Source organism: Acanthochromis polyacanthus, chromosome 3, assembly GCF_021347895.1.
Source record: "Acanthochromis polyacanthus isolate Apoly-LR-REF ecotype Palm Island chromosome 3, KAUST_Apoly_ChrSc, whole genome shotgun sequence".
Taxonomy (NCBI): Eukaryota; Metazoa; Chordata; class Actinopteri; family Pomacentridae; genus Acanthochromis; species Acanthochromis polyacanthus.
Window position 1 is genome coordinate 38868558 of NC_067115.1, and position 13000 is coordinate 38881557.

The 13000-nt window shown below is 44.7% G+C and overlaps 1 protein-coding gene across 1 annotated transcript in view; it reads left to right on the top strand.

Moving 5' to 3' along the window:
- LOC110970391 (unconventional myosin-XV-like) overlaps positions 1–13000 on the top strand; it is a 191809-nt gene that overhangs the window by 116373 nt on the left and 62436 nt on the right. The window contains exons 40-44 of the mRNA XM_051945996.1: positions 361–502; positions 4519–4630; positions 4714–4788; positions 11829–12034; positions 12127–12245. Coding sequence (XP_051801956.1) covers positions 361–502; positions 4519–4630; positions 4714–4788; positions 11829–12034; positions 12127–12245 — 654 coding nt within the window. The remainder of the gene's footprint in view (positions 1–360; positions 503–4518; positions 4631–4713; positions 4789–11828; positions 12035–12126; positions 12246–13000) is intronic.

Consider the following 13000-nt stretch of genomic DNA (forward strand, 5'->3'; position numbering starts at 1 on the left):
TCAATAAATCATCATTTATAAATGGCATTTTGTGTTTTGAGAGTTGCCTCTGTCTAATATTAAATAAATATAAATATTAGTTTGCTGATCTGGAACATGTAGTGTGAGAAATATCCTCAATAGTGTCTCAATATTTGTTTTCTTTCAGGATCTCATAGAGCATTTGGACCCTAAAGAGACAGTTAAATATCACTGAACATGCAGCCTGATCAATCAGTACTGGACTTTTGAGACTAATAGAAATATTTGAGAGACAAATTTAAAAAGACATCAATTTAAGTGCAAAACTGCTAGTAGCCAGTATACTGACTAATGCTGTCTGTGTGGTCCTAACTTCCTGTTTGTCCTGCATTTTCTCAGTTATGCAGACATCCTGTTTGTGACCATCCCATCTGAGAACATGCTGGAGTTCAACCTGACCAATGAGAAGCTGATCCTGTTCTCAGCCAAGGCTCCGCAAGTCAAACATCTCATAGACACTTTCATCAACGAGATCAAAAAGGCACAGTGGACACACAAACGCACAATTCCTTTCAACCATGACACCGTCTGTCAGTTTTGATAAGAAAAACATACCAGTTAATTTGTTAAATGGCAGATAAGTAACAACAATCACACACAACATACACTACCATTCAAAACTTTGGGGTCACTTGGAAATGTCCTTTTTTTTTTAAAGAAAATCTATTTTTTTGGCTTTATTAGAGAGGCAGACAAGAAGGTAGGGAGAAGAGTGAGGGGGAAGACATGCAGTAAAGGGCCGTGAGCAGGAACTGGACCCAGGGCTGCTGTGTTGAGGATTAGCCCCTGTTCATGGGTCACCCGCTCAACCAGCTATCTGGGCGCCCCAAGAAATGTCCTTATTTTTGAAAGAAAAACTGTTTTTTCCCATGAAAAAATTATTAATCAGAAAAACAGTCTAGATATGACTATTCTAGCTGAAAACGGCTTATTTTTAATGGAATATCCACAGGGGCCCATGTCCAGCAACCATCACTCCTGTATTCTAGTGGTTACGCTGTGTGAGCTAATTGTGTTGAAAGGCTAATTGATGATTAGAAAACCCTTGTGCAATTATGTTAACACACAAATAAAAGTGTAAATTTTCATGGAAAGCAGGAAATTGCCTTGGCAACTCCAAACTTTTGAACGGTATTGTATACCATGGGAGTTGAATCGTGATTTCAAGAAGATTTCCTTTACTGAACAATGAAAAATGGACACTTTGGACAGTCTCTGAATTACCTCAGTGCAACAAAAGAGAATCCACCTCTCGTCATCCTTACTTAAAAACCCTATGATCACTAAAACAAGATGGAGTCCACCTGTGATTTCTAATCAGTTAAAATGCATGAACATGATTACAGTCTCCAGAATCCTGACAGAAGAGGAATATTGCAGCATGATAGTCATCCAAAGCACACTGCAGAAGTCACACGTTTTTCTACAGAAGAAAAAAATGAAAACTATGACCAGGACCAGTACGTTGTCTGACATAGGTCCAGTGCAACACCTTTGGGGTGTTTTAAAGAGAAAGGAAGAACAAAACAAACCCTCTAGCAAAGAGAAGCTGAAAAATACTGTCATCGGGACATTTTTTCAGAAATTGACTAACCTCAGTGCTCATAAAGTGTAAAGATAAAGTTTGACATCCACTAGCAGTATTGGGGGGGAAAGTATCTGAATCTCAGAAATGAGTACAGACAGGGTCTGTACTCATTTTTATTTCTATAGCTTTCAAAGTGTTTCACAAAGTCAAACAAAACATCACTAGAAACATCAGCCTTAAAAATATCAATAACCAAACATAAAAATGTATAAAAAGCCTGTCTATAGAGATGTGTTTTTAAAAGCTTTTTGAACTGAGAAACTGACTGAGATGTACTGACTGTCAGTCCTATTCTGTAATGTTGGGGCTAAAACACCCCTTTCGTTTTGATCTCATGGAGTGGTTAGCAGTAGCTGGTTTCAGATCTCAGGCATTAAGGTGCAGGATAAGATATTAAAAGTTCCCATATGTAGAGTGGGGCCAAGCTTTGTAGAGATTTAAATGCTAGCAACAGAATTTAGAACTGAATTCCATAATGAATGGGGAGCCGGTGTAATTATGAACCAGAGTTATGTGGACCTGTGTCTGTTTGTGAGAAGTCTTACTGCTGAGTTTTGAACAAACTGTAATTGTGTGATTGCCGAGTTGTTGGTGAACAGAGAGTTGTAATACTCCAGGCAGGAGAAAATGATGGTGTGTATAAGTTGCTCAGTTATGGTTTTGGAGAGAAATGATTTAATCTTTGCAATATTAATGGTGTTCAACTTATTTAAGCTGAACATCGATCAGGCATAATGTTATTACCACCTGCCTAATATTGTGTTGGTCCCCCTTTTACTGCCTAAACAACCCTGACCCATCAAGGCATGGACTCCAGTAGATCCCTGAAGGTGTGCTGTGGTATCTGGCACCAAGATGTTAGCAGCAGGCAGGCCAGATAGCTCAAGTGGTTGAGCGGGCGAGCCATGAACAGGGGTTATAATTCTGGGTTCAATTCTAGCTAACGACCCTTTGCTGCAGCCTCTTTGCTTCCCCCATTCTTCTCTCTACTTTCCTGTCTGCCTCTCAGCTAAACTGTCTAATAAAGCCAACAAAAGGCCAAAAGAATGACTTTTGCTTTGTGGCAGAATACATTATCCTGCTGAAAGAGGCCACAACCATCAGGAAATAACATTTCCAAAGAGTGTACATGGTCTGAAACTATGCTTAGGAAGGTGGTACATGTCAAAGTAACATCCACATGGATGGCAGGACCCAAGGTTTCCCAGAACATTGCCCAAAGCATCACAATGCCTCCACCTCCTCTCTTCTTCCCATGGTGCATCCTGGTGCCATGTGTTCCCCAGGTAAGCACACGCACCCGTCCATCCACATGATGTCAAGAAAACATGATTCATCAGACCAGACCACCTTCTTCCATTGCTCCGTGGTCCAGTTCTGACGCTGGGAGAGATACATAAGACGATTTAATCTGTCTTTCTGAGGTGCAAAGGGGTCAGCATGTTCACCCTGACTGGTCTGCAGCTATGCAGCCCGATACGCAACAAACTGTGATGCACTGCTTATTCTGACACCTATCAGAAGCAGCATTAACTTCTTCAGCAATGTAAGCAGATCTGAGCAACATTTCCTCATCTGTATGCACCACCCGGGTGGGCCTACCTCCTCACGTGCATCAATGAGTCTTGGCCGCCCATGACCCTGTCACTGGTTCACTACTGTTCCTTCCTTGGACCACTTCTGATAGTGATAACTACAGACCAGGAACACCCCACAAGAGCTGCAGTTTGGAGATGCTCTGACCCAGTCATCTCGCAGTCACAATTTGGCCCTTGTAAGCTCACTCAAATCCTCATGCTTGCCCATTTTCCCTGCGTCGAACATATCAACTCTGAGGACAAAATATCCACTTGCTTCCTGATATATCCAACCCAGCAATAGGAGCCATGAAGAGATAATCTGTTATTCACTTGTCAGTGGTCACAATGTTTTGTCTGATTGGTGCATGTGGCACGATTGCACTAAGGTCTTGATGTGCTGGTTAAAGTTAAGGTTATGATTGACAACTCCCAAGTTTCTTGCTGTGTGTGTTATGTTGGTTGAAAGCAGTCCAAGGTAGACTGAATAAAATATCCTACTTGTTACAGTGGGTGCAGAGGCTCAGATGCAGGAAATAAGATTGCAGACAAGACTTTAGAATACTTTTATTTACAAATGTTGGGATAATGACAAACTACAACTACAAACTGGAAGTTAAACACAAAACTCGAAAGTACAAACTGAACCACCAAAGGCGGACTAGATCGTGATACCCTCTAACGCAGTGGTTCTCAACCCTGTTCATCAGGACCCACTGTCCTGCATGTTTTAGATGCTTCCCTGCTCCAACACACCTGATTCAAATGATCAGCTCGTCATCAAGCGTCTGCAGAAGCCTGATGACGAGCTGATCATTTGAGTCAGGTGTGTTGGAGCAGGGAAGCTTCTAAAACATGCAGGACAGTGGGTCCTGAGGAACAGGGTTGAGAACCATTGCTCTAACGGACAGGAGGACAAACTACACGAGACAGAAAACACAAATCTCAAACCCACATATGGTACTGCCAAGGTAGGAATACTAAAGTACAAGTACACAAGACAGATAACTCTACTGGAATCCTTGATTAACAGTAATGCAAAGCCGCTGTGCCAACGCACACCTAGGAGAGAAAGAAAACCAGTGCTGGATCAGGGGAGAGCACTGCCACTAATCACAACCTGTGGCTGTGAACATAACACTACTATTCAATAAGAATTAATTTTATTCCTGTATCGTCACACAGTTTAGAATAATTTTACATTCAACTGATATTGTAACTTCTACTGTATACTTTATGAACACTGTTGTCAACAATGTGTTTTGTGCTCTTCTAATTGAAAACACAAAGAGACAAACAAACAAATGTGGGTTTTTCCTCTTCCCCTCTCAGGACTCGGATTATGTGATTGCAGAGCGTAACTTTGTGACGGACGACCGCTCCATGCTCAGTTTCCACAAAGAAGACATCATCAAGCTGCAGGTTATGGATGGGCTGGAGAAAGGTGAGTCACTGCTGTAGTGGAAATTCTTTTGTGGATGAGTCCTGATCCTGGCATTTGGATGTTTATCATTGTGTGTCCTCCAGGTTACAGCTACGGTTGTGTGGTGAAGAAGAAGGTTGTGTTTCTGGAGGAGCTGAAGAGAGACACTCAAGACTTTGGTGAGTGTTTATTAAATCCCTTTAGTTTTATTGAAAACAGAAACACAAACATGGTGGCAATTCAAAATGACAGCTCTGAAAGATTTACTAACCTGAGTACCCTGGAGATATGACAGTTTCTTTAAGCCAAGGAAAAATAGGTGCAGTGATGCTGACAGCACCCACGGCCATCTTTAAATGCAATATTGTATTAGAAAATTATTTTCTAGATGGAAGATTGCCATGCAATTTGAAAAATATTGATTTATGTTGTTTTTTGAGGTCATAAATTATGAAATGGCACAGATACTGACTAAGACGGACTGCCATGAAAGTGCACCTGCACACATTTGTAATTTACTGTGATATATTTGCTTTTTTGCTTTGATTTTCCCTGAAATCTGGACATAAAAACTGTCCATAAATGAAGTACACAGAGCGCTCTATACTCAGGTTTCGTCTGTCCTGCACCATTCAAACCACTGGGATCTGGTTTCATGTTTAAGATACAACAATACAAAAACAGCAATTGCACATATTTCTTCAGTGTGAATTTAAGATATGACAGTACATTTTACATCAACCACAAAGATCACAGGGTTTTGAGAAAATCGCGTGTGTGTTTATACATGCTGTTGCAGAGGTAAAATGCTTTATAGACTTTTGAATGCTTGGTTGCAGCAGGAACGCTATTAAAAAAAAAAGCAAAAATGACACCTATACCACTTTATAAAGTTTTATTGTATCTCAGAGCTCTCTTAAAATGAAATGATGCATCTTATCTTTTTAATTACATTTGAAATATGGGTTGTTATTGCATTTAATCACGACTAACTTGTTAGCAGATATTTGCTTATTTACAGATCCAACAGACAGAGTCGTGGTTCTGCAACCACCTATTAAATAATCTTAAGCAGTTGCATGCTTCACTGCTAGCTGCTTTTCCTATCAGCTGTTTGGTGCTGGCAGGTACTGTAGCATGAGATGAGAGTGTTGAACCCTGACACCCAAACAATGACCTACAGAGTGAGCTGATCATTCTCTTCAGAGCTACACACATTATATGTAATCATGTAGAATAAAAAACATGATGATTGCATTTTCAATTTTATGAGTCAACATAAAATGACATAATGTTATGGCCACCTATCTAATATTGTGTTGGTCTACTTTATGCTACTAAAACTCCTCTGACCCGGTGAGGCTTGGACACAGGACCTCTGGGGATGTCCTGTGGCACCAAGATGGTGGCAGTGGGTTCTGTGGGTCACAGGCAGTGGCGCCTGCAGAAATTTTTCATAGTGGTGGCCAGGTGGGGCCACTTAAAATCTTGGGGTGGCACACCAAAACTAAATCATCATAATTTCAGGAATTTTGTTTTACTAGTACTATTATTACTGTCTTTTTTAATAATACTGTAGTATGTAGGCTAGCAGAAAACTATCAGAAAGACTTGAGGAAGCACCTATTAAAAAAGTGTCTTATTTTGTTATATTTAATGTTACTAATGATCTAATGTGCAAAGACTAATAACAGTACAGTTAACATTTTGAGTTAATTTCCTCCCTTTCTTCCTCCTCCGTCTCCTCATCACTATGCCTCTGCTGCTCAGTCGTCGGCTCTCTCTCTCCTCCTGTGCTAATTTTCTTCTTGAAGTAAGAAGAAATGTTTGTTGACTTTCTCTTCATGGTCTGCAAACTGAAACTAGACAAGCACTCAGAGAGCACAGTACTCCGCCAAGGCTGCTGAGTTGATGTATTATTTCCAACGGATGAAATGTTTAATAAAAAAATGACCTTGTGCTGAGCACAGGCATGTGTTTTGCATGTGCATGTTATGTATAGATATGAAACTGCGTGTAAATTACACTTATGAAGGTGTGTTGATCAGTTCATCACTTTTGGCAAGCCTTTGTTTTGATAGTGGTAAAATAACCATTCCCTCAATGCTTTTATTTTGAAGATGCATTTTTATTGTTGCAGGCTTTTATTTTGTCATTATTCCAGTGGCACAGGAAGTGTTGTCAAAGAAGCAGTTTCTTGACATGACGAAGATGCTGTCAAAAAGTCCGAAAATTCACATAAAGATGACAGAAAACAGTTCCATGCTGTTGCTGTCTATTAAAGGATGTGTTTAAACTTATAAGCACCACGCGGGGACAAGGTGTTACGGTGAAGAAATGAGGGAAGGACAGAAAGGTGAATTTGTGTTCAAATAAGGCTGACTGCTGAACTTAACTGTCTGGCTGGGGTTTGCTACATGGCGTGGCCAAAATATGTAGCAGTCGGCAGGAATTGATGGGACTCTGAAGCACCCCACAGTTTAATCATTTGTTCCTGGTATCATTTCCAACTGATAAATCACAGTCAATTTGTAGGAGGATCACAATCATGTGATCGCCAGCAGGTAGCAGACAGTGTTCACATCATGGTTACAGCCACGCTGTGCAGGCTGCTGTATCTGGCAATGGGGAAACATTTAACAAAGTCGCATCAATGCTAAAATTTAATCACTTGGTCCTTGTGTCATTTCTGACCTGAAAATTTCATCCAAATATGTTGCTCCGTTTTTGAGTAATATTTCACACGGACAGACAGATTCACAGACTAACAGAGTCACAGACAAATGTACACTGATCGTCACATAACTCCACCACGCCTTGGCGGAGTAATAATAGCAGCAGCTAACGTTTGCTGACTATGCCTGTAACTCAAATAAGTTTAAAAGCACAGCAGTGCTGCTTTAACAGGCTGCTGTAGCAGCACCTTTTGGCACTTACAAAGCACATGTCATGATGAATATTACTTCTCCCACTTATTTTTACAAAAGAAATTATGACTTACTCATAGTTCTCTATTCAGATCGGTGCTGCTGATCGATGCGGATCAATGGCGATGCTGTCAGAATTTGCAACCTACTCAGAACCAATGGAATGGATGAGTGATTGACATCACTGTTAGACAATGAGCCAATCAAGGGGGAAGGAACAGTCTTTGTCGCCTCTGATTGGCTAAGTGTGTACAGTATGAGCCTTGTCCTTGCTGCGGTGTGAGCTTATCTGGCAGTTGAAATTTGTAACTGGCCAGTAGGATGGCCAGTGGGGTGGCCTGGTGGCGTCATTGGTCACAGGGTGGGACCTACCTAGATCAGGCTTATTCTGGCACATCCTACAGATACTCAATAAGATTTGGATCTGGGTGTGTGGAACTCGGGTGAGCAGCTTAGCTCTGTCTTGTTCCGCGGGTCACTCCTGAGAAGTTTTTGCGGTGTGTCCGGGTGCATTGTTCTGCTGAGGGTGACAACTGGCAGTAAGGACTGCTGTTGCCATGGGGGGTGAGGGGTTAGGCGATTGCTTGACCTGCAGAGTTTAGGTCGGTGGTACATGTCAAACTTCCACATGAATATCAGTACTCAAGGTTTCCCAGCAGAATGTTACATTATGACAAGATGATCGATCTTATTTGTTTCACATATCAGTGGTCATAATATTGTGGCTGATCAGTGTGCAGTGACCGAGTTACGGTGAAACTTTCAAGTCCTCACACGTGACAGAAATAGCCATGTGTGGTGTATCTTTAATTAGCCCAGAGGTTGTGTTCTGTGCAAGATTACAGCTGAGTCAATGATAAAGAAAAGCATGCAGACAAGGATCTGACTTGTTTAAATGAAAGGGTGACCTGCTCAGAAGACCCCAATGAAAACAGTCAATGGTGAAGCCGCTACATCGCCCGGGTTAGGGAAACCGGGGGCCTTCCCCTGGAGCCAGGCCTGGGGGGGGGCCGAGCCTTGGGGTCCCGTGGCACAGCCCGAAGAAATAACACGGGGCCACCGCCCAGCAGGCCCACCACCTACAGGGCAGGAAGTCGGGGTTGGGTGCTGTGTTCATCGGGCAGTAGGCAGGAGCAAGCGCCTTGGCGTGCCACCCCCTGGTGGCATAGACTAGCTCTGGGGATGTGGAACATCACCTAACTGGCGGGGAAGGAACCTGAGCTGGTGCGGGAGGTGGAGCGATACCGGCTAGATATAGTTGGGCTCACCTCCATGCACAGCAAGGATTCTGGAACCAGAATCCTGGAGAGGGGTTGGACTCTCTCCTACTCCGGAGTTGCCCAAAGTGAGAGGCGCCGGGCAGGTGTGGGGATACTCACAAGTCCCCGGTTGAGCACCGCTTTGTTGGAGTTCTCCCCGGAGAACGAGAGGGTCGCCTCTCTGCGACTTCGTGTTTCAGAGGGGAAAACTCTGACTGTTGTCTGTGCTTATGCACCGAACAGCAGTTTGGAGTATTCAGCCTTCTTGGAGTCTCTGGGTGGTGTCCTGGAAGGGGTACCGCCCAGGGATTCCATAGTTCTCCTGGGAGACTTCAACGCTCACGTGGGCAACGATGGAGAAACCTGGAAGGGGGTGATTGGGAGGAACAGCCTGCCCGATCTGAACCCGAGTGGTGTTTTGTTATTGGACTTCTGTGCTAGTCATGGTTTGGCCATAACAAACACCATGTTCGAGCATAAGGTTGCTCATAAGTGTACTTGGTACCAGAGCACCTTAGGCCAAAGGTCGATGATCGTATCGTCAGACCTGCGGCCATATGTTGTGGACACTCGGGTGAAGAGAGGTGCAGAGCTGTCAACTGATCACCACCTGGTGGTGAGTTGGATCCGATGGCGGGGAAGACTGCCAGACAGACCTGGTAAACCCAAACGTGTAGTGCAGGTGAACTGGGAACGTCTGGCGGAGGACCCTGTCCATAGGGTTTTTAACTCCCACCTCCGGAAGAGTTTCTCCTGCATCCCGGGGGAGGTTGGGGACATGGAGTCTGAGTGGTCCATGTTCAAAACCTCCATTGCAGAAGCAGCTGTTAGGAGCTGTGGTCTGAAGGTCACTGGTGCCTGTCGTGGTGGCAATCCAAGGACCCGCTGGTGGACACCAGCAGTGAGGGAGGCCCTCAGGCTGAAAAAGGAGACTTTTCGAGCCTGGTTGGCTCGGGGGTCTCCCAAAGCAGCTGACAGGTACCGGTTGGCCAAAAGGGCGGCAGCTGTGGCGGTTGTGGAAGCTAAAACTCGGGTCTGGGAGGAGTTCAGGGAGGCCATGAAGAAGGACTTTCGGTCGGCCTCGGGAAGTTCTGGCAAACCGCACTTTGAGTATGCCTAAATAGAAAAGCGCTATATAAATCTAATCCATTATTATTATTATTATTAAACCGTTCGACGCCTCAGCTGTGGGCAGGGCTTCGCTCAGGCTGTGTACAGTTGGAGTGGAGAACTGTTGACCCGTACTGGGGATATCATCGAGCGGTGGAAAGAGCACTTCGAGGAACTCCTGAACCCGCTAAACAAGTCCTCTATGGAGGAGGTAGAGCCTGAAGACTCGGGGGGATCTTCGTCCATATCTGTGGCAGAGGTCGTCGAGGTAGTTAAGAAACTAGCTCTGGGGATGTGGAACGTCACCTCACTGGCGGGGAAGGAACCTGAGATGGTGGCAAGGCACCAGGTGTGGATGAGATTCGCCCTGAGATGCTGAAGGCTCTGGTCATTGTTGGACTGTCCTGGTTGACACGTCTATATAATGTCACGTGGGCATCGGGTACAGTGCCTGTGGAGTGGCAGACCGGGGTGGTGGTCCCTATTTTCAAAAAGGGGGACTGGAGAGTGTGTGCCAACTACCGTGGTATCACACTTCTCAGCCTCCCCGGGAAAGTTTACTCTCGGGTGCTGGAAGGGAGGATCCGACCGATAGTCGAACCTCGGATTCAGGAGGAGCAATGCGGATTCCGTCCTGGTCATGGAACAGCGGACCAGCTCGTACCCTTGTGGAGCTGCTGAGGGGGTCATGGGAGTATGACCTGCCAGTCTACATGTGTTTTGTGGATCTGGAGAAGGCCTATGACTGTGTCCCTCAAGGGGGTTTGTGGGGGGCACTGCGGGAGTATGGGGTCGTTGCTACGAGCCGTTCGGTCCCTGTACGACCAAAGTGAGAGCTGTGTCCGCATACTCTGCACTAAGTCAGACACGTTTCCGGTGGGTGTTGGACTCCACCAGGGCTGCCCCTTGTCTCCAATCCTGTTTGTGGTTTTCATGGACAGGATTTCAAGGCGCAGTCATGGTGGGGAGGGTTTTCGGTTTGGGAACCTCGGGATCGCATCTCTGCTTTTTGCGAATGATGTGGTTTTATTGGCGTCCTCAGACCGTGACCTTCAGCACGCACTGGAGAGGTTTGCAGCTGAGTGTGAAGCGGCAGGGATGCAAAACAGCACCTCCAAGTCCGAGGCCATGGTTCTCTGCCGGAAACCGGTGGATTGCTCCCTCTGGGTTGGGGGGAGTTGCTTCCCCAAGCGAAGGAGTTTAAGTATCCTGGGATCTTGTTCACGAGTGATGGGAAAATGGAGCGAGAGACGGACAGGCGGATTGGTGCGGCGTCAGCAGTAATGCGGGCGTTGTGCCGGTCCGTCATGGTGAAGAGGGAGCTGAGCCGTAAGGCGAAGCTCTCGTTTACCAGTCCATCTACGTTCCAACTCTCACCTATAGTCATGAGCTTTGGGTAGTGACCGAAAGAACAAGATCGCGGATACAAGCGGCCGAAATGAGCTTCCTCTGTAGGGTGGCTGGACTCAGCCTTAGAGATAGGGTGAGGAGCTCAGACATCCAGAGAGAGCTCGGAGTAGAGCCGCTGCTCCTTTGCATCGAAAGGAGCCAGTTGAGGTGGTTTGGCCATCTAATTTGGATGCCTCCAGGGAGACTTCCTTTGGAGGTTTTCTGAGCACATCCGCCTGGGAGGAGACCCCGGGGTAGACCCAGAACTCGCTGGAGGGATTATATATCCCGTCTGGCCTGGGAACGCCTCGGGATCCCCCAGGAAGAGCTGGAAAGCGTCGCTGGGGGGAGGGACGTCTGGAACGACCTGCTTCGCCTGCTGCCTCCGCGACCCGGCCCCAGATAAGCGGAAGAAAATGGATGGATGAATCGTGACCTGCTCTCGAAGGGTAGGCAGATAGTGACCAGGGCTCAGGGTTGTTTAAGGTCACAAATCAATCTGCTGTAATCCTCTCCTCTGTGTTTGTACACCAGGTTGGAAGTTTGGTGCCGTGTTCAGCCGCTCGGGCGCCTTCCCAGCTGAGTGTGTCCACCCCATTGCTCCTCCTGACTTCCTATTGCTGCCGCTGGACCGCAGGGCGGAGCCTCGAGGTGGGGCGGGACAGTTTGCTGTGTCATCGGCGGTTGCTGTTGCCGTGGCATCGACCATGGCTGCACATGAAATTGATCAAACTATTGAGGTTCACATGCACAGACACACACTCACATTGGGATTTGGTTTCTTTATGTCTGTCAAGCTCATTGTTTTTCGCTGTCACTCTTTGCCTTTAAGAAGGTTTCCCTTGATGGCTTTGGTGATGGAGACTTGGATGAGAGGACCCTGCAGGACAGTAGATATGACATGCTGGAATTTGCCAAGAAGTACTTCAGACAGACAGCCAGCGGGAAGGGGTGAGATGCAAACACTTCTCATGCTTGAATCCAGGGAGGAAAATAATAAAGTACATTCATACAAGTTTGATATTAAAGTACAGTTGTGAGATCCTACTTTATTTATTTCCACATACAGGACCAGTAAAATCAGAGTAAAATATCATATAAATAATCACAACTCCAAATGTTTCCCTTTCTTTTAGTGCAAAAAGTACATTCTGAAAATCTTCACATTTTATTGAACTATCATTTTACAAAACATTATGAACAACCTGAAATTTCTTAAGAAAAGTAAATTTGATTTCAACAATATTATGCCTCAATTTATCATTTACACAATATAACTTACAGATCATAGAGTATCTACAAAGGCATAAAACATTTAGCAGCAGGTATCTGAAACTGAACAATATAGTCTTTTATTTTATGATCAAAACTACTTGTCAAGATCTAGAAATGAATTTATATTTGTAGTTGTAGAAATTGCAATTTAGAGTTGATGTCTTTGCAAAGTCGTCCATATATTTGACATGCCGATTCTAATGCAATTCTACTATTTTTTTTTTACTGAACTCTGTTTTACTTCACAGATTTACTTCTTTGTTTATTTTACAGATTTTACATGCAAAATATAATTGTCTTAAAAATAATGAGGTATTATGATGCGTTGTTGAAAACTAGCATAGTATCTGCAGTATAATTCAAACCTCTTGACCACCCCTACCCCTTGATGACACCCAAAACACCCATAGAATTTCTGCCCTTAATCCAAA